The sequence below is a fragment of the Microcebus murinus genome, unplaced genomic scaffold (assembly GCF_040939455.1).
Source record: "Microcebus murinus isolate Inina unplaced genomic scaffold, M.murinus_Inina_mat1.0 scaf003_hap2_Mmur4.0, whole genome shotgun sequence".
NCBI classification, from domain to species: Eukaryota; Metazoa; Chordata; class Mammalia; order Primates; family Cheirogaleidae; genus Microcebus; species Microcebus murinus.
In genome coordinates, this window is record NW_027438949.1 from 549,057 (window position 1) to 575,576 (window position 26,520).

Consider the following 26,520-nt stretch of genomic DNA (forward strand, 5'->3'; position numbering starts at 1 on the left):
GCTTGGTATACGATGCAAACTTCTTGAATTTTAATGTTCAGGCATAACCAACTCACCTTGTTTAGAAAGATCATCAGCAGCTGCTAAGGCTTCGTGCAGAGTAACTCCAGCTCCAATAACTGTAACTTTGTCACTGTCACTGTGGCGGATGACCTGGCATAGCACCAACAAAACAAAATGCTGTGGTTACTACTGCTTCATACAGAGCGCATCTCAAAGTAGGGGGCATGGTGCTCTGCTATGCTCCTCTTCTCCAATCCTAACAATTTCACCCCTTAATAATTCACTATTAAAAAAACCATGCCAGGCCAGGTGCGGTGGCTCACGTCTGTAATCCTAGCACTCTGGGAGGCTGAGGCAGGGGAACATTTGAGCTCAGGAGTTCAAGATGAGCCTAAGCAAGAGTGAGACCCTGTCTTTACCAAAAATAGAAAAAAAAAAAAAATTAGCCGGGCATGGTGGCACATGCCTGTAGTCCCAGCTACTCAGGAGACTGAGGTAGGAGGATTACTTGAGCTCAGGAGTGTGAGGTTGCTGTGAGCTAGGCTAACACCACTGAAGCACAGATAAGTACCCAGCCTCACACCCAACAAGGGGTCTTGGAAATGTACAGTCTCTGGACTGGTTTGAGAGCTTACTGTGATATGCACACAGTTTGGGACTCCAATGACTAACAAGTTAATGGAGAACGTGCTGGGCATTTGCAGCATGCTGTGTGCTAAGCATCTTGCATGCCTAACCTCTGAGAACCCTTACAGTCTTCCCTGTAAAATCTATCAGTAGTGGGACCATCCTGTAGCTGAGAAAAGTGAATCTCAGAGCAGGAGGAACTGGCCCGGGACAGGGCTGAGACCCGCAGCCAGGCGGGGCTGATGTCAAAGCCCATGCTCTCAACAATTTAGTATTCCGCAAACAAAGACAGTTCCAAGGCTTATTTCATGCAGTTTTGTTGTCTACAAAGCCACCCTGAAGGCATGTGGAATTAGGCTTCATTTCATCTCTCTCAGTAGGTTTCCCTGTAGCTTAAGAACCATTGCTGATACCGTGTTTCCCCGAAAATAAGACCTACCCATAAAATAAGCCCTGGCAGGATTTCTAAGCATTTGCGCAATATAAGCCCTACCCCGAAAATAAGACCTAGTGATGGGCGTGGCTACACAGCGTATCTGCACAACCTATGTATTTCGTGGTGGAGCGGTAAAGAAGACGAGCAGCCCTTCTCATCTGCCCCATTGTGACAGCTACTATCCCAGAAGTGACCAGAAAGGTGCGGGCAGCCCCACCAACAAGGTTGGCTCCCCCTGTCAGGTCCCGGCCATCCTTTGCATGCTGCAAGCTGAGGCTTTGAGGGGAAAGTCTCCTCAGTGAAGTGAAGAGCAGGACGCTCTACTTTAGGTATTGTGTGTCCCCAGGGGGGAGAAGGAAAGCTGTGGCTGCCATTTTACTATGATGATGTTCCAGAAGATAACAACTTAATTATATTTGAATAAATGTAGATTGTTGTACCGTACTTAAAAAAAATAACACATCCCCTGAAAATAAGCCCTAGGGTGTCTTCTTGAGGAAAAATAAACATAAGACCCTGTCTTATTTTCAGGAAAACACGGTAGTATAAACGGGCAGGGTTTCTAAGCCTCTCCATTCTTTGAGGATGTCCTAGCCTTTAAAAATATATGTAGGCCAGGGGTGGCGGCTCATGCCTGTAATCCTAGCTCTCTGGGAGGCCGAGGTGGGCGGGTCACTCAAGGTCAGGAGTTTGAACCCAGCCTGAGCAAGAGCAAGACCCCATCTCTACTAGAAATAGAAAGAAATTAACTGGCCAATTAAAAAAAATATATAAAAATTAGTATGTGCCTGTAGTCCCAGCAATTCAGGAGGCTGAGGCAGAAGGGTTGCTTGAGCACAGGAGTTTGAGGTTGCTGTGAGCGAGGCTGACGTCACGGCACTCTAGCGCGGGCAACAGAGTGAGACTCTGTCTCAAAAAAAAAAATATATGTAAATGCATATATACATACACACACATCTATGTCCCCTTTGCAAAACCCAGTCCTTAATTATCCATGCCATGCACATTATCACACACATTGGAACTCACATCCTCGACACCATCATGAAATTTACTTCTTTTTTCAGGACAAGGAAAATATAAAGAAAAAGAAGACAGGAGAGAAATGAGAAAGCTCTGCAAACCACATAAATGTCAAGATACTCTCCCCACAGAAATAGAACTGGTAGTTAACACTAAAAGTGAATACTAAAGCTTTTGCATTCAGTGTTATTTTCTAGTTACCTAATGGCACACAGTGGACAGTTCCGGAAAATACCTTTTTTGTGGCACTACAGCCATTCAGAGCCACTAGTAACTATGAATTCTGGAGCAGCCTAGCCCTTAGCAATCAAGTTGGATGTTGACTGCTGGCTCCTTCAAGAGTAGGTATAGGTATTTCACATATTTAAGGAGAATATTAATGGCATTATAAAATACTTTTAAGATAAAAGCAGGACTTAACACTTTTCTACACACTATGATCCCAACTGTATAAAATATACATATATGCCTAGGAAAAGGCAGGAGGGAAAATATGCCAAAATGTCTGTAAGTCCCATTCTCTAGGTGGCAAGTAGTTATTTATTTTCTTTTTTTTGAGACAGAATCTCACTTTATTGCTCAGGCTAGAGTGAGTGCTGTGGCGTCAGCCTAGCTCACAGCAACCTCAAACTCCTGGGCTCAAGCAACCCTTCTGCCTCAGCCTTCCAAGTAGCTGGGACTACAAGCATGTGCCACCATGCCTGGATAATTTTTTCTATATATATTAGTTGGCCAATTAATTTGTTTCTATTTATAGTAGAGATGGGGGTCTCGCTCTTGCTCAGGCTGGTCTCGAACTTCTGACCTCGAGCAATCTGCCCGCCTAGGCATCCCAGAGTGTTAGGATTACATGCGTGAGCCACCGCGCCCGGCCTTCATTTATTTTCTTCATAGACTTTTCTGGTTTTCCCTACACACAGCCCTGACAGGCAGGGAGAGCAGAAGGTGGACAGTTTGGTGGGCATGCCCAGTGAGGCTGGGCTCACTACCTGGGCCTGAATCCAGGTTTTGGTGCTCTTAAGCTGTAAACCCTTGAGCGAGTTGCTTACCTTCTCTGATCCACACCTATAGGCAGGGCTGATAATCTAAGCTTCTCACCAAAGCTTGGAAATGCCCAGCAATGCCAACCTTTATCAGCAGGCCTGTAGGCGACTCTATATCCTATGTGCAAGACCAACCTCAGGGCCACAGAATTTCCAGTAGAAAGATGGTCCATGTTCCCTTTTCTGCCTGGCCTTGGATATGTAAAATCTAAACCTAACAGATCTATTACTCATTGAAAACAGCTGTGATACATTACAGCCAAGACACTCAAGTGGCTTCATGTTGTTTATCTTTAAGAGTTCAACAAAAAGCGATTCCATTTGGAAAGGAGAAAAATTCAGGCCAAGATGAAATTGGTAGAATGTTCCTTCCTGAGGAAAAGCAGGTAAAGGTCACAGTTTATTTTACTTTTTTAAAAAGTAGTACAAAGAATGGATGACACCTTGACTGTGGAGATACCTACACTGCAATATTTGGAACAGTTCTGTTAACATGAAATGATGCTGAACAACACTGGAGAACTGAAGCCCTTACCTTGGCCTGTCCGATCTCAAAGGTTTCTTGTGGGGTGTAAATAACGGCAGTCTCTGGTCGGGTGGTTCGAATGAAGCACATTCCCTAGGGTTATAAATGAAAACCAGAGCCATGATTTAGAAAAATCAAACTATAAATTTCCAACTAAAGGATCTTAAAACAAGTGGAAAGGCAGACTGAATAGTTCTTTTTACTAAAAACAAAGTGTAGGGCGGGCGTGGTGGCTTCCGCATGTAATCCTAGCACTCTGGGAGGCCGAGGCAGGAGGATCACTCAAGGTTAGGAGTTCGAAACCAGCCAGAGCAGGAGCGAGACCCCGTCTCTACTATAAATAGAAATAAATTAGCCGGACAACTAAAAATATACAGAAAAAATTGGCTAGGCATGGCGGCACATGCCTGTAGTCCTAGCTACTCAGGAGGCTGAGGCAGGAGAATAACTTAAGCCCAGGAGTTTGAGGTTGCTGTGAGCTAGGCCGATACGATGGCACTCTAGCCTGGGCAACAGAGTGAGACTGTCTCAAAAAACAAACAAAAAACCAAAGTGTACACCTTGGAGCAAAGGCCAAACATCTACAACCACCGGCAAACAGGTCAAGTGTCATCTGATCATGTCATGCAAAGCGCAAGCAGGACCCCAGCAGATGGCCTTGGTGCTAAGCTGGCCATACTACTGGGAAAAACTTCCCATGTACACACCGACCTGTTCTGTCTCCACAGGTCACAAACTCAGGGCAGGAGCACTGACTCATGTTGACTAGAAAGCCCAGAACAAAATGTTTAAAAATTAATGTTTACCACAATACCCTGTAATGCTTTATCTTTAGAAAGATGTTAAATATCTGAGTATGAAATGACTCATCCTTTTCCCAATGAGAAGATGTAAATACATTTTTGTTATCAACTTGAACAAGAACACTTAGTATAAATGAATATTCAGGTCCTATGTGTAGCACTTCATAAACTCTGACAAAGGCATCACCACGTTATCATCACCCAAGCCCAGAAGTCATTTGCCACCCTTAAGAAGCAATCTGTACTCTCATTTCTATATCATAGTCTTTATCTGCCTCCTTTGACCTTTCTAGAAATGAAATCCTATGGCATATGAAATCATAGAACAGAATAAACTCCAAGACATAGTAAGTAAAAAAGCAAATACAGAATGAGTAGTTTGAACCTACTTATAAAACGAATCAAAGAAACATCTGTCCATATGTGTTGCAAATGCTTAGATTGGGAACTTACAAGATGTGCTCCAACTGTACCCAGAGTTACCTGCACAAGGGCATGGGTGAGGCACAGGGGTGGCAAGGGCGGCGTGGTAAACGTTAGCTGGAGAGGCTGGAAAGATAAAGACTACGCTCGCTTGTCCCCTGCAGCTAGTTTCTGGATAGGAACTTAATTCTGTCTCTCTGATGCCCTTGCATGAGATCTCAGGAGTAAAAGCGAGGGTGAGGCCACACTCTTGCCCTTCTCAGCTGTTTCTCAGGTGAGCTAGGGCCCAGGCCTGGGCTTTGTCTGCAGTAGCGTCCTGCCACCCACTCTCCATCTCCCTGGATGTCAAAAGGCAGTGGCAATAGTGGCCTCTTTATCCCCGACTGCAGCAACCAGGGTGTGGCTTAAGTCCAATAGGCCCAGTAGTGGCCTCAGAGTTGGCTGTTCCACTGGTGGGTTAACACTTTATAGTCTGGGATCCTGCCTGAAGCCCACTGCTGTGACTTCATAAGCAACCTTTGTTAAACCTCTTCTTGTTTAGAATACTCAGAGTGGTCCCTGTTTCTTATGATGAGCCCAGATACAGGCAGTCAGTTTTGTTCAGTATCCTTCTGCTTGAAAGGACTGCTTGATACAAAGCAAATGTGTTTGTGTGCATAATTACCTGTTTTTGCAATGGTTGCATTTTTAATAAGAATCCTAATGCCAAATTTTCTATAATGAATTTACTTTTGTAAATTTGTGCTAAGAAAAAAAAATCCAATTATTGCTTAGTATCAGAGTCCAGAAGCATTTTCTGTCTGAACCAGTGTCCCCTTAAAAATACCTTGGCATTGGCCGCCAGATAAAGAGCGTGCTCCATCGAGACAGCATCACTTGGATAGAAAACAATGCAGTCGGGAATGGCTCGGAACATGGCCATATCCTCCAGTGCCATTTGGGAGGGGCTGTCTTCACCTGAGAAAGCCACAGCCCAACAAAACATGAGCATAACCCCAGCAGGAACCTGCCCTCTACCTCCCACTCACTCTTGAGAAACAATAACTCTTATTGCTGTGGGTGTCCCAAACCACAGCAAAATCCTCCAATATGGTCCAATTATGATGTCGATTTAACTGGTTATAATTTATATTGAGCTTTCACAGGCCTACTTCCCTTGAGATCATACTATAACACCTCAGGTTAGGCTAATTGACCTTTCAGATCCCTCAGTGCTCCTATCCAAGTTCACTGAGCACTGGTGGCCTGCTGAGCTGCTGATCTTGCCCTCCTTTGGAGGGTCCACTCAGGCTTTGGCCTTCTTTCTCTGCTCTCCATCAAGAGATGGAGATCCAAGTTGTCTCTTCCTTTCTCTAGGCCTTCAAAGTAGCTGAACATGACACCCCTTTGGGTGCCTTCAGCTTTACCCAGATGGCCATGACTCCCAGTGCCATGGAGAGCCATCTTGTCCAGCCTAATTCTCCCAGGGAGTCACTCAGGTGGCTCCCTCATGTGTACCTGTAGCATTCCAGCAGCAAGCGTAAGCTGCCATGTCTACCCAGCTGATCTGCCTACCACAGGCCCACCAGACAGCTCTTCATTCCCGTCCTCACTGCTGTCACTCATGAACGCAACTCCCTGACATTTCCCAGTTGAGAAAACCCCTGAGACCTGTTTTTGGCTTTTCAGGCCCCTCCATCTGTTAGCAACATTCACTTCTTCCTTCAGACTCTCTCTGGTCCACCCTGGACTTTCTACCCTGCTGCTGTCACACACCTTGTTTTAATCCCCTCCCTGGCCTCCCTATTCTCGCCTAGCCCGCCCCATCAGGTTAACATTCCTAGAACAGTGCTGTTGTTGGCCTTACTTCCCTTGCATCATGTTCCTCAAGGGTTCCCACTGCCAAAAGCAGGAAGGCGCTGGCGGTCACCCTTGTCCCCATGCCATCCGAGCAGGTCTCACACCAGCCAGAATCCTCCTTTCTTCCCTCTGCCCATGCTGCTCACTCCCAGTTAGACTGCGACCAAAGTGAGGGCTGGAGGGGCTACTGCCCTCATTACCCCCGGTACATGGCCCAACACATAAGGATGCTCAGAAACAGACTGTTTCTCAGTGACTGCAAAGGGAGGCACAGAGCTCCTACCGACAGATACTCCACAGTGGGAGCCAATGAGGTTGATGTTGGTTTGAGAGATGACTCCCATCCGGATCTGATCAAATGCTCGGGTCAAAAAGGCACCAAAGGTGCTAGCAAAAGCAATGGTCCGACCACGGGTGGCACAGCCCAGTGCCACACTCACCTGTAACACAAAGAACACGAATCAGAAAACCTCTGGTCCCTGCTCAACCCCTGGTTTAGATCATACAGTCCCCATGATAATAACCCCTGCTCTGCACATGCCACACTGCTCTGCAGTTCCAGTGTGCCTCCCTGCCATTATCTTTTCTCAAACCCTCTGTACCCCTTCCTGCCCCCTCCTGCTGAGATGGTACCCTCACCTCATATCTCCTAGGGATGGAGTTTCTCCCATCTGCCTCTGTCCTCTCCTGACCCGCCCTCCCTAAGCCCAATGTGCCCACTGACCATCCTGAATCTCATCCCTCTCTTACTTTCTCAAAGTTATCTCCAATCATGTAGTTCCCCCCTTTCCCTCTTGTATTAACTTGGTTTCTCCCTTTCTCTTGGATCATTCTGTTACCATTTAAATACACGCCAGTACCTTTCATCTTCATTCTCCCATCTCTGCCTTATCCTTCTTCTAGAGACTGCCCCACATCTACATTCTCCTTGACAGAAAATTTCCTGTTAAGTTGTCTACAGTCATTGTCCCTGCTTTCTCATCCTTGACTCTCTCCCCAGCCTACTTCATCTAGGCTGCCACCCCATGACAGACCTCAAAGTTGCCAAGCGCAAGAGGTTACTTGACCTCAGCTGGCATCTTATTTGACCTCTCAGCAGCAGTAAGCACAATAATTCACCTTTTTCTCAAGGCATCTGCTTCTCCAGGTTTCCATGACATTGCAACAGTCTAGACCTGCTGTCTCATTGGATTTGTTCAACTATATGCCTCTTCCCAACAGGCCTTTGGGGTGGGCCCTCAGGGATCCATGCTTACACTCTTTCCCATTTGCCCTCTGGCTCTGGGAAGTCAAATCTAGCCCAACGCTACTCTGATCTGCATTCTGGTCATGCCTCCCACTTTATATCTCTATTTCTTACCTTCTGCTACAACTCCAGGCTCATATACCCCAGCAGGTTTTAAACCAGAGCATAAGCCTCTTCAGGTATAAACCAAGACTTTCCAAGGGGGATGTGGCCATGAATGATTTCAAAGTCAAGACCCCCCCATCCATATTAACTTGGTTTTGCATTCATCTGCCCCAGAGAAGGCCTGTGCTCCTTCCCACTGTCTCCCTAACAGTCACCTCCAGCAAACTAACTTCCAAAGGCACTCTCTCGCCCACCCCACTCTCACAGTGGGGCAACATCCCTGAATGCAAAACCTCCACATTGAACTAAAGAAGACAATTTGAAATAATCATGTTGATACTGAGAAAGTGAAGAGGTTAAATGATCAGATGACAGTTACTTTTCCAAGTCAGGTGGTTCCCAATTCTTTCAACAAAATTGAAAAGAGAACCTAATGAAACTGTCTACAAATAATTTTTATAACCAACTTTAAAGGAAAAATCACTGCGATTTTTGGCTTATAAATGCAAAGGAATTCAAAGAATTGAGTGAGATTCCTACAACAAAATTTCTGTTCCCATAGATTTATTACGTGAATAAGTTTTCTTAGCAATTACACTGTTAAAATGAAAAACAGGAAAAGAATCTGTTTTGAATCTTATCACATTCAAATTACAAGTTTATCCATTGATATATCAACTAATAATAATAGCCATAACAATAAGACAAAAATTCTAATGCTCAGAGGACTATGGATATAAGAAAAAAGCTATCAATTTACATGCATATTTTTGCTGCATAGAAGAATGATCAGACAATTGATAAAACACTTTCATGTATAAAGATATATTGGGGAGGCCGGGCGCAGTGGCTCATGCCTGTAATCCTAGCACTCTGGGAGGCCGAGGCGGGTGGATCGCTCAAGGTCAGGAGTTCAAAACCAGCCTGAGCAAGAGCGAGACCCTGTCTCTACTATAAATAGAAAGAAATTAATTGCCCAACTAATATATATAGAAAAAATCAGCTGGGCATGGTGGCGCATGCCTGTAGTTCCAGCTACTTGGGAGGCTGAGGCAGTAGGATCTCTTGAGCCCAGAAGTTTGAGGTTGCTGTGAGCTAGGCTGATGCCATGGCACTCACTCTAGCCTGGGCAACAAGGCGAGACTCTGTCTCAAAAACAAAATAAAAAAAAAGATATATTGGGGAAATGGAATGGAAATAAGAATTGAAGTAGAAAAGGGGATTTAATTTATGACAAAAGAAGAGTCTTAGCATAATCTTTAACTGAATTATTTGAGTATTAATATAAAATATCAAAAATTGGCTGTGCGTGGTGGTATATGCCTATAATCCCAGCACTTTGAGAGGCTGAGGCGGGAGGATCACTCTAAGTTAGGAGTTCAAGACCAACCTGGGCAACATAGCAAGACCTGGTCTTTTATTGTTTTTTTGAGACAGAGTCTCACTCTGTTGCCCTGGCTAGAGTGCTGTGGCCTCAGGCTAGCTCATAGCAACCTCAAACTCCTGGGCTCAAGCAATCCTGCTGCCTCAGTCTCCCAAGTAGCTGGAATTACAGGCCTGCACCACCATGCCCAGCTAATTTTTTTTCTATATACTTTTAGTTGGCCAATTAATTTCTTTTTATTTTTTAGTAGAGAAGGGGTCTCGCCCTTGTTCAGGCTGGTTTTGAACTCCTGACCTTGAGCAATCCACCCACCTCGGCCTCCCCAGAGTGCTAGGATTACAGGCGTGAGCCATCACGCCTGGCCAAGACAAATAAAAATAGGCCAGGACAAATAAACAAATAAAAATAGGCCAGGCGTGGTAGTGCATGCCTGTAGTCCTAGTCACTTGGGAGGCTGAGGCTGGAGGATTGCTTGAGCTCAGGAGTTTGAGGCTACAATGAGCTGTGATTGCACCACTGCGCTCTGGCCCAAGATGACAGAGCAAGATGCTGTTTCTTAAAAAAATTAAAAAAAATTTAGATGTTAGGGGCTGGGTATGATGTCTCATGCCTGTAATCCTAGCACTTAGGGAGGCCAAGGTGAGAGGATTGCTTGAGGCCAGGAGTTCCAGACCAGCCTGGGTAATGTAATGAGACCATATATCTACAAAAAAATTTTAAAAATTAGCTGGGCATGGTAGTGCATGCCTGCAGTCCCAGCTACTCCAGAGGCTGAGGCAGGAGGATTGTCTGAGTCCAGGAGTTTGAGGCTACAGTGAGCTATGATTGCATCACTGTGCTCCAGCCTGGGTGACAAAAGCTAAACCCTGTCTCTAAAACAAAAAAATTAAAAACAAAATTTATATATTAGCTTAAAACTAGGCAAAAGGTTATGTAGCTTAGAAAAACATTCAGTGTCTTGGAGAGCAGACACACTTGAGGACAACTGATCTCTGCCTGACTTACCTGATAGCACTGTACCCTCCCCCTTTGCACACCTAGCAGGTACTCTGACCCTCTGGGTCCAAACAGAGCTCCTGATGGTTCTCCCAAACCCACTCCTCCCCCCCAGTCTTCTCAATCTCAAGAGGTGAGGCCAACCTTACTCAGGCATCCTGGCCCACACCAAGTACCAACCTTGGCTCCTGCCCTTACATCAACCCCTGGGCATCCTGCCAGCTCTCATGCCCTAGAGGATTCTCAGCTGGTAGCTGGTGTTGCATTTAAGAAGACTTTCTCTTATGCTGGGTTTGAAATGCAACCCAGAAAGTACAATAATCCCATGACTGCCCTTTTAAATGTTGAGCTCGAGTTGAAAGCTGAGAAAGACAATGCCAAGATCAGAGTCCACACAGTTGAGGATTATCAGGCAATTGTTGATGCTGAGTGGAACATTCTCTATGACAAGTTAGAGAGGATCTATCATTCTGGAGCCAAAGTCATCTTGTCCAAACTCCCCACTGGAGATGTGGCCACCCAGTACTTTGCTGACAGGGACATGTTCTGTGCTGGCTGAGTACCTGAGGATGATCTGAAGAGGACAATGATGGCCTGTGGAGGCTCAATCCAGACCAGTGTCAATGCTCTGTCAACAGATGTGCTGGGTTGCTGACAGGTGTTTGGAGAGACCCAGATTGGCAGAAAAAGGTACAATTTTTTCACTGGTTGCCCCAAGGCCAAGACATGCACCTTCATCCACCTTGGCGGTGCTGAGCAGTTTGTGGAGGAAATAGAACGATCCCTGCATCATGTCATCATGATCATCAAAAGGGCCATCAAGAATGATTCAGTGGTGGCTGGTGGCGGGGCCACTGAGATGGAGCTCTCCAAGTACCTGCAAGATTACTCAGGGACTATTCCTGGAAAGCAGCAGCTGTTGATTGGGGTATATGTCAAGGCCTTGGAGATTATCCCACACTAGCTGTGTGATAATGCTGGCTTTGATGCCACAAACATCCTCGACAAGCTGTGGGCTCGGCATGCCCAGGGGGGCACATGGTATGGGGTGGACATCAATCAACAAGGATATTGCTGACAACTTTCAGGCCTTCATGTGGGAGCCAGCTATGGTGCGGATCAAATGCCCTGACACCAGCCTCAGAGGCTGGCGTGCCTTATTGTGTCTGTAGATGAAACCATTAAGAACCCCCGCTCGACTGTGGATGCTCCCACAGCAGCTAGCTGGGGCCAAGGTCGTGGCCATCCACTTTGAGAGGCATTCCACCCATCATGTGACTGGCTGGCTACAGGGTGCCCTTAGTCTTCCTGGCTTGGTTAATTGGTGTTACAAGGAAAGGGTAGTAATTGGCCCATTCTATTCTCACTGGATGCTATTTAAATAAAACTTAAGTCTTAGAAAAAAAAACAAATGAAATGAAAACCACGGAAAAACATATCTTACAACCGTGATGACCCACTTTACTGAACAGGGGTGCTTAAATCTCAACACCAACGGGGCCCAAGAAGCATCGTAAAGGAACAAGTGGGCTAGCACAGTGTGAGGACAACAGGGCACCGGCTGTGAGTGCCCATCTAGGCAGGGTTGCTGCTTGACTCCAGTCAACCAGCATTAGGAGGCAATTCCAGCCTGCAGTGGCAGTTCTTCCCATTTTTCAAGACAATCCAGAAATTTGGATTCTATATGAATGTCCTAATTTTTAAATGCTAAACTAATTTTTTTCAAATATATTTATTTATCACATTCTTCACATATGCAGTAATTTGCCACTTTCTGTGTATACAAATTTAAAAATGTTTAAATTAATGCTAATACAATACATATTAATCAAAGTATTGGGACCAGTGATTAGACAAACAGGGATTTGCAGGACAGAATAGGAATTCAGGAAAACAGCAAACAACAATGAATTAGAAAAGATATCTTTAATTAAAATGAAAACCTTTAAAAACAACTTCAGATTTATGTGACCTTTCTGTTGTTTTCAGAACACTATGGATTAACATACAGACTGGAAAGACACAGGAACAGGAAGGTGCTGCTCTATCCCAAATGGCAGAGCCTTGAGTGGGGCTTCAGCTCTCTTCCCACTCAAGAATTGCTGAACTAATTTTTAAAAGATTTTAAATACTACTTGTTCCAAATAAAATATTGCTAGAAAGTAAAGTATTGCAAGCAAAACCACATGCTTTCCAAGTAGCCACCTAGAAGAGAGAAAAAGTCAAGTGGCAGAGTTTCTTAGAATGCATTTAGAAGGAAGGTATAATTTTGTAGAACTACAATCTGCCATCCGTCTTGATGAAAAAAGTAAATTTATGACTTACCAGTAATTTATTGTAGGATCATAAACAAGGATTGCTAGCCAATCTTAATATCTCAGATCACATGACACCTGCTGGCCTATGGTTTTCTGGCCAGAAGAAAACCACTGAGGTATACCCAGTGCTATTTTGGCCTCTGTGACATAAAGACAGGAGGTGGGCATCCTGCTGGCACAGAGCTTTAGAGGTCAAAGGGTTTACCTGCATTAACTCCCTTCTCTCTTGAGGGCTGGATGTGTGTGGATGCACATTAGTGACTTCCTGCATTAATACAACTCTGAGGTGAGACTGAGGCACAGAAAAGCAGAACAGCTTTATGCAAGGTGCCAACTCTAACTACTGGTATTCCTGAGACTGCAACTGGTGTGACATTTTCATTTCGATGATGTATTAGGCCTTACAGTGGAGAGAGGAAAAACATACTCCCTGTGGCTCCTCAACCTATTTGCCTCTGGGTGGTCGTCAGGTTGCCTAGTTATGGGCTGGACTGGATGGAAAGAACCACTAGGGAGCTTGAGACACTTCAGCTCCCAGCCTGCCTGGGGGGAGCTGAGAAGTCTACCATGCCCCTTCTAGCAGACCTGCCTCCTGTTTCCCTGGAGACTTTTTCCAGTCCCTTTGCTTTTATAAATGAAAAGAAAAACTGTAACGCAGGGTGGGCCTCCTGTGTCCTGTGGGCCACTGATAAGTTGGCAAGAAGACCAGAAAGAGATGCTACACACTCACCATGTTTTGCTCAGCAATAAGACACTCAATGAACCGCTCTGGGTGCTCTTTCTTAAATATCTCAGAGAAGGTAGTGTTCTTGGTGTCACCATCCAGCACAATGACTCTGTCATTTGCATGGCCCAGCTTGGCCAGAGCAAAACCACATGCTTTCAGAGTAGCCATCTGGAAGAGAGAAAAAGTCAAGTGGTAGAGTTTCTTAGAATGCATTTAGAAGGAAGGTATAATTTTGTAGAATTACAAATTGTCATCTGTCTTGATGAAAAAAGTAAAATTGTGACTCACCAGCAATTTCCTTTAGGGTCATAAACATGAACTACTAGCCAATTTTAAACCCATACTTGGCTCATCTGGTATCAACTTCTCAAAAATATGTCTCACATATGGCTGACATCGTACCCAACTTTTTCTCGAATTGTGCTTTTTTTAGTTAACATCCTCCTACTCCTACTTCCCAAGCAGGAAAACACCCCACAACCTATCAGTGAGATTTCAGATATTAACAGTCCTTATTGTATTCTTCCAATTACTTTGTTACATTAATCGGTCTACTGTCTAAAAATTTACTGATGGCATTTTATTTGAAACATCTGCCTCATCTAAATTTATTCTGTCTCATCCATATAGTTTATTTAAAATTTTAAAATTTATTTTCCAAAATACAAATGCCTCTGTGGCTCTTTAATTACAAAACTAATAACACTCATTGCAAAAAATTAAAATACACAACTTTAGAATCATGACATCAATGACAGAGAATTCCATTAGAGCTGGGCGTGGTGGCTCACACTTGTAATCCTAGCACTCTGGGAGGCCAAGGTGGAAGGACTGCTTGAGCTCAGGCACTGGAGACCAGCCTAAGCAAGAGCAAGACCCTATCTATACTAAAAAATTAGAAAGACCCCCATAATATGCTGAAATAAAAAAATAGAAAGAAATTAGCTGGACAACTAAAAAAAAAATATATATATATATATATGTATATAAAATTAGCCGGGCATGGTGGCACATGCTTGTAGTCCCAGCTACTCGGGAGGCTGAGGCAGCAGGAATGCTAGAGCCCAGGAGTTTGAGGTTGCTGTGAGCTAGGCTGACACCATAGTACTCTAGCCTGGGCAACAGAGTGAGACTCTGTCTCAAAAAAAAAAAAAGAGAATTCCACTAGAATATTATTTGACATTGGACGGAATTTATAAATTAATTTAGGAAAGAACTGACATCTTTACAATATTAACTTTTTCTATTAAAAAACAAAGTTTGGGCCAGGTGCAGTAGCTCACGCCTGTAATCCTAGCACTCTGGGAGGCTGAGGCATGAGGACTGCTTGAGGCTAGGAGTTTGAGACCAGCCTGAGCAAGAGCAAGACCCCATCTCTACAAAAAGTAGAAAAATTAGCTGGGCATGCTGGCATGCACCTGTAGTCCCAGCTACTCAGCAGGCTGAGGCATGAGGATTATTTGAGCCCCGGAGTTGGGAGGTTTCAGTGAGCTATGGTGACACCACTGCACTCTAGCGTGGGTGATAGAACAAGACCCTGTCTAAAAAACAAAAAACCCCCACAAGGTTTGGCAGCCCCTCAAATTGTTAAACACAGAATTACCATATGAACCAGCAATTCCACCCCTAGGTGTATACCCAACAGAAAACATACATCTATAAAAAAACTTGTATACAAATGTTCAAAGCAGCATTATGCACAATAGCCAAAAGGTAGAAACAAACCAATGTCTATCAACAGGTGAATGGATAAACAAAATGTAGTCTATCTATAAAATATGTTACCCGACTACAAAAAGGAATGAGTTACTGGTACACGCTACATATAGATGAATCTTAAAACCATTGTGCTAAGGGAAAGAAGTCAGACACAAAAGATCACTGCACCTCAAACTCCTGGGCTCATGACCTCATTTATGTGAAATGTTCAGAACAGGCAAATCCAGAGAGACAGAAAGTAGGCTGGTGGTTACCAGGTTGACAGGTCGGGAATGGGGAGTGACTGTTAATGGGTATGGGGTTTCTTTTGGGACGATGGAAATGTAAGATTGACTTTGATGATGGTTTCACAACTCTGTCAAAAACCACTGATTTGTACACTTTAAATGGGTATAAAGCTGTTAAAAAGGCAAACAAGGTTTTGCCTCTTCATTTGTTTTTGTTCTTTCATCCAAACACTCTAAAAAAAATACAGCTGGGTGCAGTGGTTCACACCAATAATCCCAGCACTTTGGGAGGGCGAGGCAGGAGGATCATTTGAGGCCATGAGATCAAGACCAGCCTGGGCAATAGTGGTGGACTAGCTGGACATAGTGGTGAAAACTTGTAGTCCCAGCTGCTAAGAAGGATCTCTTGAGCACAGTTCAAGACTGCAGTGAGCTATGATCATGCCACTGCATTCCAGCCATGGCAACAGAGACCTCGCCTCCAAAAAATAAAATAAATAAATAGAATGCTATCAAGTGAAGAGGCCATTTTCCTCCTGCTCCACTCTCCCAGCCACCGAGTTCCCCTCCTCCCCAGAGGTAAACAGCAACAATAGGTTTATGAAGCGATCTTTCAGAAACAGTCTATGCACAAATATTAAGTTGGTGCAAAAGTTACTGCGGTTTTAGCATTGTTAAAATTTGCCATTTGATACTGGAATATGCTCGGTTTTTTTTTTGTTGTTTTTGTTTTTTTTTTGAGACACAGTCTTGCTCTGTTACCTGGCTAGAGTGCTGTGGCATCAGCCCAGCTCACAGCAACCTCAAACTCCTGGGCTCAAGCAATCCTTCTGCCTCAGCCTCCCGAGTAGCTGGGACTACAGGCATGAGCCACCATGCCTGGCTAATTTCTATTTTTAGTAGAAACGGGGTCTCGCTCTTGCTCAGGCTGGTCTTGAACTCCTGACCTCGAGTGATCCTCCCACCTCAGCCTCCCAGAGTGCTAGGATTACAGGCGTGAGCCACTGCGCCTGTCCTCTCATGGTCTTTAAATGGAAAGAGAAACAATAACATCTTCCCTATTTCATCTACTTTTTAATGCCATCCAGTTTTGGCCACACTACCTAATAGCTTATTTATTTTTACTAGGGAGACAGTTCCGTGTGAATTTTGGATTAAGATAAACCTGGTAAGTCCAGGCCTTATTATTTACTTATTTTTATGACCTAAAGTGGCTCTCTCAGCCTTAATTTTGTCACCTATAAAATGGGGGTAAAGTAACAGTAGCAATCTCACAGGGTTGTGGTGAGAAGAGACAATGCATGTAAAGTGCTTAGCACATAGTGGAAGCTCCGTAACTACTTGCTGCTAAATACGCTAAGTAATAAGGCCCTGTGCAAGCCTTACTGTGTAAAAGCACTACTCCAAGAACTTTTTCAATCTTCACAACTATGACAGAGCTAGATATTACTATTATCCCCATTTAACAGGTGAGAAACTGAAGCAAAGAGGTTCAGAACTTGCCTAGGCTTACTTGGGATTTGAATCCCATCAGTCCAGCTCCAGAGTCCTTACCCTCAACCACTGCACTGCAGTCCGCCTCCTGAATCAACAAGCCATCTTAGAAAAGGAGAAAGGAGAGGGGCAGCCAGGCCTGGTAATGTCGAATGATTTGAGATGTTAAGGAGCACCCTAATATCTCCGATTAGGGCTAACCTTGCTCTCCCTTGCTGCACCCCCATTTAAGATACTCCGAGGAACCTTTATGAAATTCAAAGTTGCTTAGCCAGTTTTACATTTGATGTCATCTTTTGAAAGTTCTTACTAATCACTCTCTTGCAGAGTAAGGTGGGTAATAGAGGGAAGGGTGACAGAAAACTGGACACTCAGCAGACACAGGAGCAGCACCACATGCCTGACTCACTTGGGTTTTTTTTTTTTTTTTTTTTGAGACAGAGTCTCACTGTTGCCCAGGCTAGAGTGAGTGCCATGGCATCAGCCTAGCTCACAGCAACCTCAAACTCCTGGGCTCAAGCAATCCTTCTGCCTCAGCCTCCCGAGTAGCTGGGACTACAAACATGCGCCACCATGACCGGCTAATTTTTTCTCTATATATATTAGTTGGCCAATTAATTTATTTCTATTTATAGTAGAGCCAGGGTCTCACTCTTGCTCAGGCTGGTTTTGAACTCCTGACCTCAAGCGATCCGCCCACCTTGGCCTCCCAGAGTGCTAGGATTACAGGGGTGAGCCACCGCGCCTGGCCTCACCTGGGGTTTTTTAAAAAGAGAAAGAACATTTTCTGATAAGTAGTAAGACGTGTCCTTGACCATATGGGAACATGATACATCCCCCAACCTACAAAACTGGGAAAAGGGTAGTGGGAGTTGGTGTGAGTAGGACGTGGGGAGTGCCTCACTCTTGACAGCATGGAAACCTCGTGCATCCATCTCAAGGCCTCTGATCCACAACACAGGGTCACCTGTAGGGATTGGACTCCACCACCTCTGGGCTATCTTCTCGATGTGGGCCAGCCGCCCACTCCGTCACTGCTTCCAAGGACCCACTGACTTCTCTCCTGGCCAAGTTCTCACTCCAGCTCTTGTACGCACTGCTGCTGCAGTCCCATGCTAGGCTGGGCCCTGGAGGGGTAAGTGAGGAGGCACCTAACCGCAATCTTCCTGGCCCAGAGCCCTGGGGAAGTGCTCCCAGCACCTCACAAAAAGACATGTCTCTGTCTCTGCCACTCCAAAGGGCTTTCCCTCAAGTGATTTTCTTGTCATAAAGCAGCAGAGAGAACTGACAACATCAACAACACATTTGACCCAGGAACTGCTAACGAACGTATAGTGCAGTGGTAGTTCAAGAAGTTTTTGCAAAGGAGACAAGAGCCTCAAAGATGAGGAGCTTGCAGTGGCCAGCCATTGGAAATTGACAATGACCAATTGAGACAAATCATGGAAGCTTACCCTCTTAAAACTACACAAGAAGTTGTTGAAAAACTCAATGTCGATCATTCTATAGTCAGGTCATTCAGCATTTGAAGCGAATTGGAAAGCTGAAGAAGTTTGGTATGTGGGTGCCTGATGAGCTGACTGAAAATCAAAAAAATCGTTGTTTTGAAATGTTGTCTTCTCTTATTGTACGCAACAATGAACCACTTCTTTTCTCCATTGGATTGTGATGTGTGACGAAAAGTGGATTTTCTACGATAACCTACAACCAGCGATGACCAGCTCAGTGGCTGGACTGAGAAGAAGCTCCAAAGCAATTCCCAAAGGCAAACTTGCACCACAAAAAGGTCATGGTGACTGGTGGTCTTCTGTCAGTCTGATCCACTACAGCTTTCTGAATCCCAGTGAAACCATTCCATCTGAGAAGTATGCTCAGCAAATCGATGAGATGCACCAAAAACTGCAATGCCTACAGCCGACATTGGTCAACAGAAAGGGCCCAGTTCTCATCCATGACAACATGTCACACAACCAATATTGAATAAATTGGGCTACGAAGTTTTGCCTCAGACACCATATTCACCTGACCTCTCACCAACCAACTACCACTTCTTCAAGCATCGTGACAACTTTTTGCAGGGAAAATGCTTCCATAACCAGCAAGATGCAGAAAATGCTTTCCAAGAGTTCATCAAATCCCAATGCATAGATTTTTATGCTACAGGAATAAACAAACTTATTTCTCATTGACAAAAATGTGTTGATTGTAATGCTTCCTATTTTGATTAATAAAGATGTATTTGAGCCTAGTTGTAATGATTTAAAATTCATGGTCTGAAACTACAATTACCTTCACACCAACCTAATACTTGGTGAGCATCTCATCTCTTGCATATGAGACATATAGTCTTCTTTTGACTTCTTGTTGTATAAGCATCTTAGTATAGATTGTATATAATTATTTTTAGATATTTTAATTCCTATTACTATTATCAAAGGGATATCTTACCATTATACCTACTAATTATTTAATATAAGAAAGGAATTGATCTTGTACACTAGTTTTGCTACAAGCTCTCTTACTGGTCTCAGTTCTTATTTCTAACCATTTCTGATAGATTCTCTTGGGCAGGCATCCTCAAACTACAGCCTGTGGGCCACATACGGGCCGCCTAGCACATTTATCCGGCCCTCCGGGTGTTTTTGCTGCCACTGCCTGTCATGCTTAGCAGCTGACTCGTCCGGGGCCCACAGTGCGTACTCTCCAATGGCCTGAGGGACTGTGAACTGGCCCCCTATTTAAAAAGTTTGAGGAACCCTGCTCTTGGGTTTTCTAGACATACAATTCTATCACCTGCAAGTAATGATAGACTTGCTGTCTCATTGGTACTGACTTTATTTTTTAAGATAGAGTTTCACTGTCACCCAAGCTAGACATAGTGGCATCCTCATAGCTCACTGCAACCTCAAACTCTTGGGTTCAAGTGATCCTCCTGTATCAGCCTCCTGAGTAGCTGGGACTAACAAGCACATGTCAACACACCCGGCATAGGTACTGATTCTTTTATTCCTTAACTGCAACGACTAGCACTTCCAGAGCAGGGTTGATAGGTGCAAAAGGGACTCCAGATTTAAGATGTCTACATCTAGAATCAAATTGAGGAAGTATCTTACCAATCTCACTTTGTTTTACTAAGAGGTTTTTTTAAAAAAACAAAACAAAACCACCAGAAATGTTGAATTTTATGAATTGCTTTTATTTAGCATGTATAAATATGATCACGCTTTTCCTCCTTCCTTTGAAGGAGGAAATTTTTTTGTAGAGATGAGGTCTCACTATTGCCCAGGCTGGTCTCGAACTCCTGGCCTCAAGTGATCCTTCCACCTCAGCCTCCAAAAGGGCTATGATTATAGGCCTGAGCCACTGTGCCTTACCCCATATCATTTATTTTTAACCCTTATCACCAGGCTAAGAAAACAAGCAACTCTCAAAATTTCTCCAAATAAGGGTCAGAAACATGTTCTTCCTCTCAGGCTTGCCACCCTATTTCCTCTAGATCCTGAAGATCCTACCAGAAGGCAGAATATAAAAATGATAAAAAAACAAAAAACAAGAAGGCTTTATCTTCAGGGTTTCACGCATAATTTTCACAGAACTCGTTTTGATGAACTGTCCTGCTGCCCTGTGTAATCCAGAGTATGTCCAAAAGATGAGCCCACCAGGGCCACCATCCTTACAGCAGACACAGAATTGTGGCAGTTCCATGCACAGCAGACTTTCAGCTCACAAACCAAAGTTAGGAAGCAAGAAAAAGACACACAACACCAGGTGCTAATAAATAGCAACCGATCAATAAAAATACTCAGACCTAAGTGTGAAAGCAGAGAATAAAAATCGGAGCTACTTAAAGAGATAGTAAACCCATCTTTATTGCTTATAACTGCTAATTAAATGTCATACTGTCTAGGCTGGGTGCGGTGGCTCATGCCTGTAATCCTAGACTCTAGGAGGCCGAGGTGGGAGGATCGCTCAAGGTCAGGAGTTCGAAACCAGCCTGAGCAAGAGCAAGACCCCATCTCTACTAAAAATAAAAACAAATTAATTGGCCAATTATATACACACACACACACACACACACACACACACACACACACACATATAAATAAAATTAGCTGGGCATGGTGGCGCATGCCTTTAGTCCCAGCTACTCAGGAGGCTGAGCCACGGCACTCTAGCCAGGGCAACAGAGTGAGACTCTGTCTCAAAATAAAAAATGTCACACTGTCTAGTAATTTGTTTATCCATGGAGATCAGAATAAATGAAGAATCCTGTGTATTTAGGAACAAAATTAGAGAACAAAGCAGTTGATATACATGATTCAATTATCTACCTTTTTGCCTACCTTGTCACCAACTTTGTAAGCAGGTAGAGAGGTCATTTCTATATCCATGATGCTGATTTGAGGTGAATCTTCAATAGGGGGTTTTGGTACAGGATTCCTGTTGGTCTGTATCTGGCTCTCAATTAATTTGATAATTGCATCTGCTCTTTCTTTTGACATTGGCTTTCCATACCAATTTTCTGCATCCTCAACGTCTGTAACAAAACAAGTAAAAGACATTCATTCTATAAATATTTTAAAAGTGCCTATTAGGTCATCTGAAAAACATCCCGATGGAAATGATGTCAGTCTAGGACTCACAGGAGTAAAAACCTGACACAGAGGGCCTGCCCCAGACAGAAGAGCCTGGACCAAAGCCTGAGGCTCTTGAGGGGGCCACTGGCCCAGGTGCTGTGAAAGGAAGGGAGAGTGAGGGAGACAAGGCTGGAGAGACAGACAGGACAGACTTATGGAGGGCGGGTCTCATGGATATGATAAGGAGTTTGAATTATCCAAGGAGTTATTCTTTCAAAGCTCCCTTCTTCCCCAGACCCAGTTCCACAGCTCCACTTCCCACAGGTGATGCTTTACTAGTTTTCTGTGTTCTTCTACACAGTCTAGGCCTAGGTAAGCATGTGTGTACACACAGCATGCTTTCTGACTCTGACTCTATCCTGACCATGGAGATTGCCCCCTGCCAATCCTCTCATGGACTGTCTTTCCAGCCGCTCCCTCATGCAGGTAGAAAGCCATTGTTCACTTCCTGGGGGTTTCAGCTTTCCCTCCTACCCTAGCCAGACACTGTTGGTGAAGGCAAGACAGAGCAGGGGCCTCCAGCACATATTATAGACAAAACCACTGTTCACTTAACAAGCCCTCTCCACTGCCTCCTTCCCTGCTGCGCAGCTTTCTCCAGACCTCTCCATGTAGGTGAGCATTGTTCCAACAGGCAGTTGGTGCTGACCATGTATCCTGAAGGAGGAAACAGCTGGATAATCACAGCCTTGGTAACCGAGTTAAAGAAGACAGCCCTCCTTCGAGATTCAGGAAGGAGATTCAGCTGAGGAACTCAGCTAAGCAGGGCTGCTGAGCCACTGCTCTCAGAAACTGCCGCAAGCTTGGCATGAGGATCCCATAGGTTGGAGCCCAGTGGATTGGAACCACAGATCCAAGCCATAGGTCAGAGCCAGTGCCTGGAGAAACTCCAACAGAGCAGCCAGCAGAGCAGTCACAATGAAGATTCAAGCAGGTTCCTGAGTCCTCGTGTATGGAAAGAAAGCCCCCAGAATTAGAAGCAGAACACGAAGGATCAGGATGTTGGCAGAGATGAACCCTCGAGAGGCTTGCAGTCCAGTGAGAAGGGCAGGTGGAGTGGCTTATTTCTCTCTACCCTCTATCTCTGGCAGACAGGGGGTCCTGAGCTGCTGGAGAGCTCTTCTACCCTCACAAGCCCAAAAGCTGCTGCTACCAGTGAATTGGGAGCTTTTTGAGGACAAACTATCAGGCAGCTGGCACCCTCAGGGTCACTTCTCATCACTGCAGACCCAAGCAGAGATGGCAGGTGCCATATTGCTTCTCCACCCACCCTGTGCCTTTGTCCTTCCCAGGGGGCCTCAGCCCCTTGCTTTTTGTCTCATTCGTTCCCACACAAACATTTTCCAACTCTAGCCCAGACTGGGAGCCACAGGGGGCCAGTGGGTCCCAGAGGATCTGCATGACCCCAGAGTCTGGATATTCTGGGTGAGCTGCCTTCTGGAGAGAGGGACAGAGACAATCAGAGTGCTAGCTTTATTTCACTCACAACTCTTTTCTTCCTCTTCCCCTGCCCTGCCCATGGCTGCTGAGAGACGACTGAGCCAGGGCTCTCAGGAATTGCTTCTCCTCTCCTTCCCCTCCCCCACCTGTGGCTGCTGAGAGACAACTGTGCCACCATGCTGAGAATTCATTCCACGGACAATGGGGCTCAGTCTTTTTCTCTAGGGATCCTACAGCAAACTGAGGGGTGCTTGGTCTGTGAGCTCCCTGCCTGTTGGCCCTCCCTGGTGCCACTTGCCCAGCTACTCCATCAGTGCAGGCATGCCCCAAGGCAGACAGACATCGAACCTGCTTGGGAACCCCATGGGCAACTCGGGACCAGCATGCTTCTCCATGGCACAGCCAGGAATTGATCTCTGGGGACCTGAGGATAGGCCTACAGGCCAGATCCTGTACCTCCAGGTCTCAATTGCATTGCTTGGGGGCAAGGAGGGGGGAGATTTGTGATTGAGTGAGGCCACTATAGCCCCTCCCTGGCAGCTTTGCCTGGACACTGGGAGCAGACCCTTTGACCCCTGCTGAAACAGATATTTTGTCAGCTTTGGTGGAGCCTGAGGGCAAGCTCACACAACCTAGCCCTGCCCAGCTACACTCCTCCATCCGCCTCTGCTGTGGCAGAGAAAAAGGAATCACCTGAAGCTCCAGGGCCCCACACACCACCTGGGGAAATCAAGTGCTTCTCAGGAGGGACTGGAGTCAGTCACAGGACCCCAAAACAACACTGAAGCTTGTTCCTTCTGGCAAGTACCACCTATTGACAGGGAAGTCAATTTATACTCCCTTTACAGCATTTACTGAGTCAGTCATACAGGATGTAGTTGAGTCTCACCCATTAAATACCACCCACTGTCTGAGATTAAACTGGGCTTGTCATTATCTAATTAAAAGAAAATCTAAAAATAAGAAGCAAAAGCTGCTCCAGATGAGAAGGAATTAGTGAAAGATCTCCGGATACATGAAAAATCAGAGTGAAAGGACACTCCTCCCCCTGAAAGAAAACAATAACTCTGTACCAATGCAAACCAACCCAAACTAGACTATTGAAATGACTGATGAAGAATTTTGAATATGGATTGTAAGGAAGCTCAATGAAATAAAAGAGAAAATAGAAACCCAACACAAGAAAACCATGAAAACAATTCAAGAAATGAATGAAAAATTCACTAAAGAAATTGAATTATTAAAAAAAATCAAGCAGAGCTTCTGGAAATGAAAAATTAATTCAAGGAAATACAAAACACAGTGGAAAGCCTTAAGAGTAGGCTGGATCAGGCAGAAAGAATCTCAGAGCTACAAGACAACACCTTTGAATTAAACAAGTGAGTCAAAGAGGAACAAACAAAGCCTACAAGAAATATGGGATTATGTAAAGAGGCCTAACATAAGAAATTATAGACATCCCTGAGGGTGAAGAAGAAAATATATAAGAGATGGAAAACCTATTTGAGGGAGTACTTCAGGAAAATTTCCCAGGTCTTTCTAGAAATCTGGACATCCAGGTACTAGAAGTACAATGGACTCATGGGAAATTCATCTCAAGAGGCAATCACCATGACATATGGTCATCAGACTGGCCAGAGTTAATACTAAACAGGAACTCCTATGAACCATAAAGTAACTTACAAAGGAAAACCCATCAGACTAACTGCAGACTTCTCAACTGAGACCTTACAAGTCACAAGGGACTGGGGCCCCATTCTCAGTCTTCTCAAACAGAATAATGGCCAGCCTAGAATTTTGTATCCTGCAAAACTAAGTTTCTTATATGAGGGAGAAATAAAGACTTTTCTCAGACAAGCAAACTCTGAGGGAATTTGTCAAGACCAGACCTGCCCTGCAGGAAGTACTCAGATCTAAATTATACATTGATCAACACAATAAACACTCACCAGTGTAAAATAATCCAAAAGCTAAAGTTCAGAGTCAAGATACAACAATGGCTCAAGAGGTAAAACAAAGCAATAAAGTTCTATGTTACAAGATGAATAGAAATCCACCTAACTTATCACTTCTTTCAATAAATGTGATTGGCTTGAACGTCCCACTCAAGAGACATAGGCAGGCTGAATGGATAAGAAAATACAAGCCAAGTACCTGCTGTCTCCAGCAAATGCATCTGACCCACAAGGGTCAGACTCAAAGTGCATTCAGACTCAAAGTGAAGGGACGGAAAACAATATTCCATGCAAATGGAAACCTAAAGAAAGCTGATGTAGCCATTCTCATATCAGATAACATAGGCTTCAATCAACAAAAGTAAAGAAAGACAAAGACAGTCATTATGTAATGGTGAACAATTCAACAAAAAGACTTAATCCTAAATATCTATGCACCTAACACACGTGCACCCAGATTCTCAAAGCAAATCCTACTTGATCTAAACAAAATTATAAACAGTAGCACTGTAATAGCCAGGGACTTCAACAGCCCACTGACAGAATGAGACAGATCCTCCAAACAGAAAATAAACAAAGAAACAATGGACTTAAACATGACTCTAGAAGAAATGGGCCTAACAGACATTTACAGAACATTTTACCCCAAAACTACTGAATATATGATTGATGTGTCATTAGCTCACGCAACATTCCATAAGACTAATAATATCCTAGGCCACAAAACATGCCTCAACAAATTTAAAAAAATAGAAATTATACTATATATCTTCTTAGACCACAGTGGAATGAATGTAGAAGTCAATTCGAACAGAACACTCAACTCTATACAAAGTCACAGAAATTAACCTACTGCTGAACGATTACTGGGTCAAGGAGGAATTTTTTTTTTTTTTTTGAGACAGAGTCTCACTCTGTTGCCTGGGCTAGAGTGCCATGGCGTCAGCCTAGCTCACAGCAACCTCAAACTCCTGGGCTCAGGCAATCCTCCTACCTCAGCCTCCTGAGTAGCTGGGACTACAGGTATGCGCCACCATGCCCAGCTAATTTTTTCTATATATTTTTAGTTGGCCAATTATTTTCTTTCTATTTTTAGTAGAGACAGGGTCTCGCTCTTGCTCAGAGCTGGTTTCAAACTCCTGACCTTGAGCTATCCTCCCGCCTCGGCCTCCCAGAGTGCTAGGATTACAGGCGTGAGCCATTGCGCCTGGCCAAGGAGGAAACTAAGATGGAAATCAAAAGATTCTTTGAACTAAATGACAAAGAGGACACAAGTTATCAAAATCTGTGGGATTCTGCAAAAGCAGGCCTAAGAGGAAACATCACAGCCTTAAATGCCTATGTCTACAAAACAGAAAGATCACAAATCAACTATCTAATGAATCATCTCAAGGAATTGGAAAAGGAAGAGCAAACCAATCCCAAACCCAGCAGAAGAAAAGAAATGACTAAGTTCAGAGAGGAACTAAATGAAATCAATTCCGAAAGAATTATACAGAAGATTAATAAAAAAAAAAGTTGGTTCTTTGAAAAGATAAACAAAATCAAC

General features: G+C 44.3%; 2 protein-coding genes and 1 pseudogene across 4 annotated transcripts in view; 2 read left to right on the forward strand and 1 right to left on the reverse strand.

The window, feature by feature from the left end:
* TEX28 (testis expressed 28) overlaps nucleotides 1-26,520 on the forward strand; it is a 67,691-nt gene that overhangs the window by 4,738 nt on the left and 36,433 nt on the right. The window contains exon 3 of one of the 2 annotated variants that reach the window (XM_012757286.2): nucleotides 3,431-3,518. The exons of the other annotated variant lie outside the window; for it this stretch is intronic. Within the exon in view, the coding sequence (XP_012612740.1) occupies nucleotides 3,495-3,518 (24 nt within the window). The 5' untranslated portion in view covers nucleotides 3,431-3,494. The remainder of the gene's footprint in view (nucleotides 1-3,430; nucleotides 3,519-26,520) is intronic. 2 annotated transcript variants of the gene reach the window in all.
* Nucleotides 1-26,520, reverse strand: part of TKTL1 (transketolase like 1) — a 40,107-nt gene that overhangs the window by 2,025 nt on the left and 11,562 nt on the right. The window contains exons 6-11 of one of the 2 annotated variants that reach the window (XM_012757283.3): nucleotides 21,283-21,476; nucleotides 13,503-13,667; nucleotides 7,007-7,163; nucleotides 5,711-5,841; nucleotides 3,668-3,751; nucleotides 57-153 (exon numbers count right to left, since the gene is read on the reverse strand). In XM_012757283.3, the coding sequence (XP_012612737.2) occupies nucleotides 57-153; nucleotides 3,668-3,751; nucleotides 5,711-5,841; nucleotides 7,007-7,163; nucleotides 13,503-13,667; nucleotides 21,283-21,476 (828 nt within the window). The remainder of the gene's footprint in view (nucleotides 1-56; nucleotides 154-3,667; nucleotides 3,752-5,710; nucleotides 5,842-7,006; nucleotides 7,164-13,502; nucleotides 13,668-21,282; nucleotides 21,477-26,520) is intronic. The other variant, XM_012757285.2, reaches the window with a different exon arrangement.
* Nucleotides 7,749-11,709, forward strand: LOC105867298 (T-complex protein 1 subunit eta pseudogene; annotated as a pseudogene).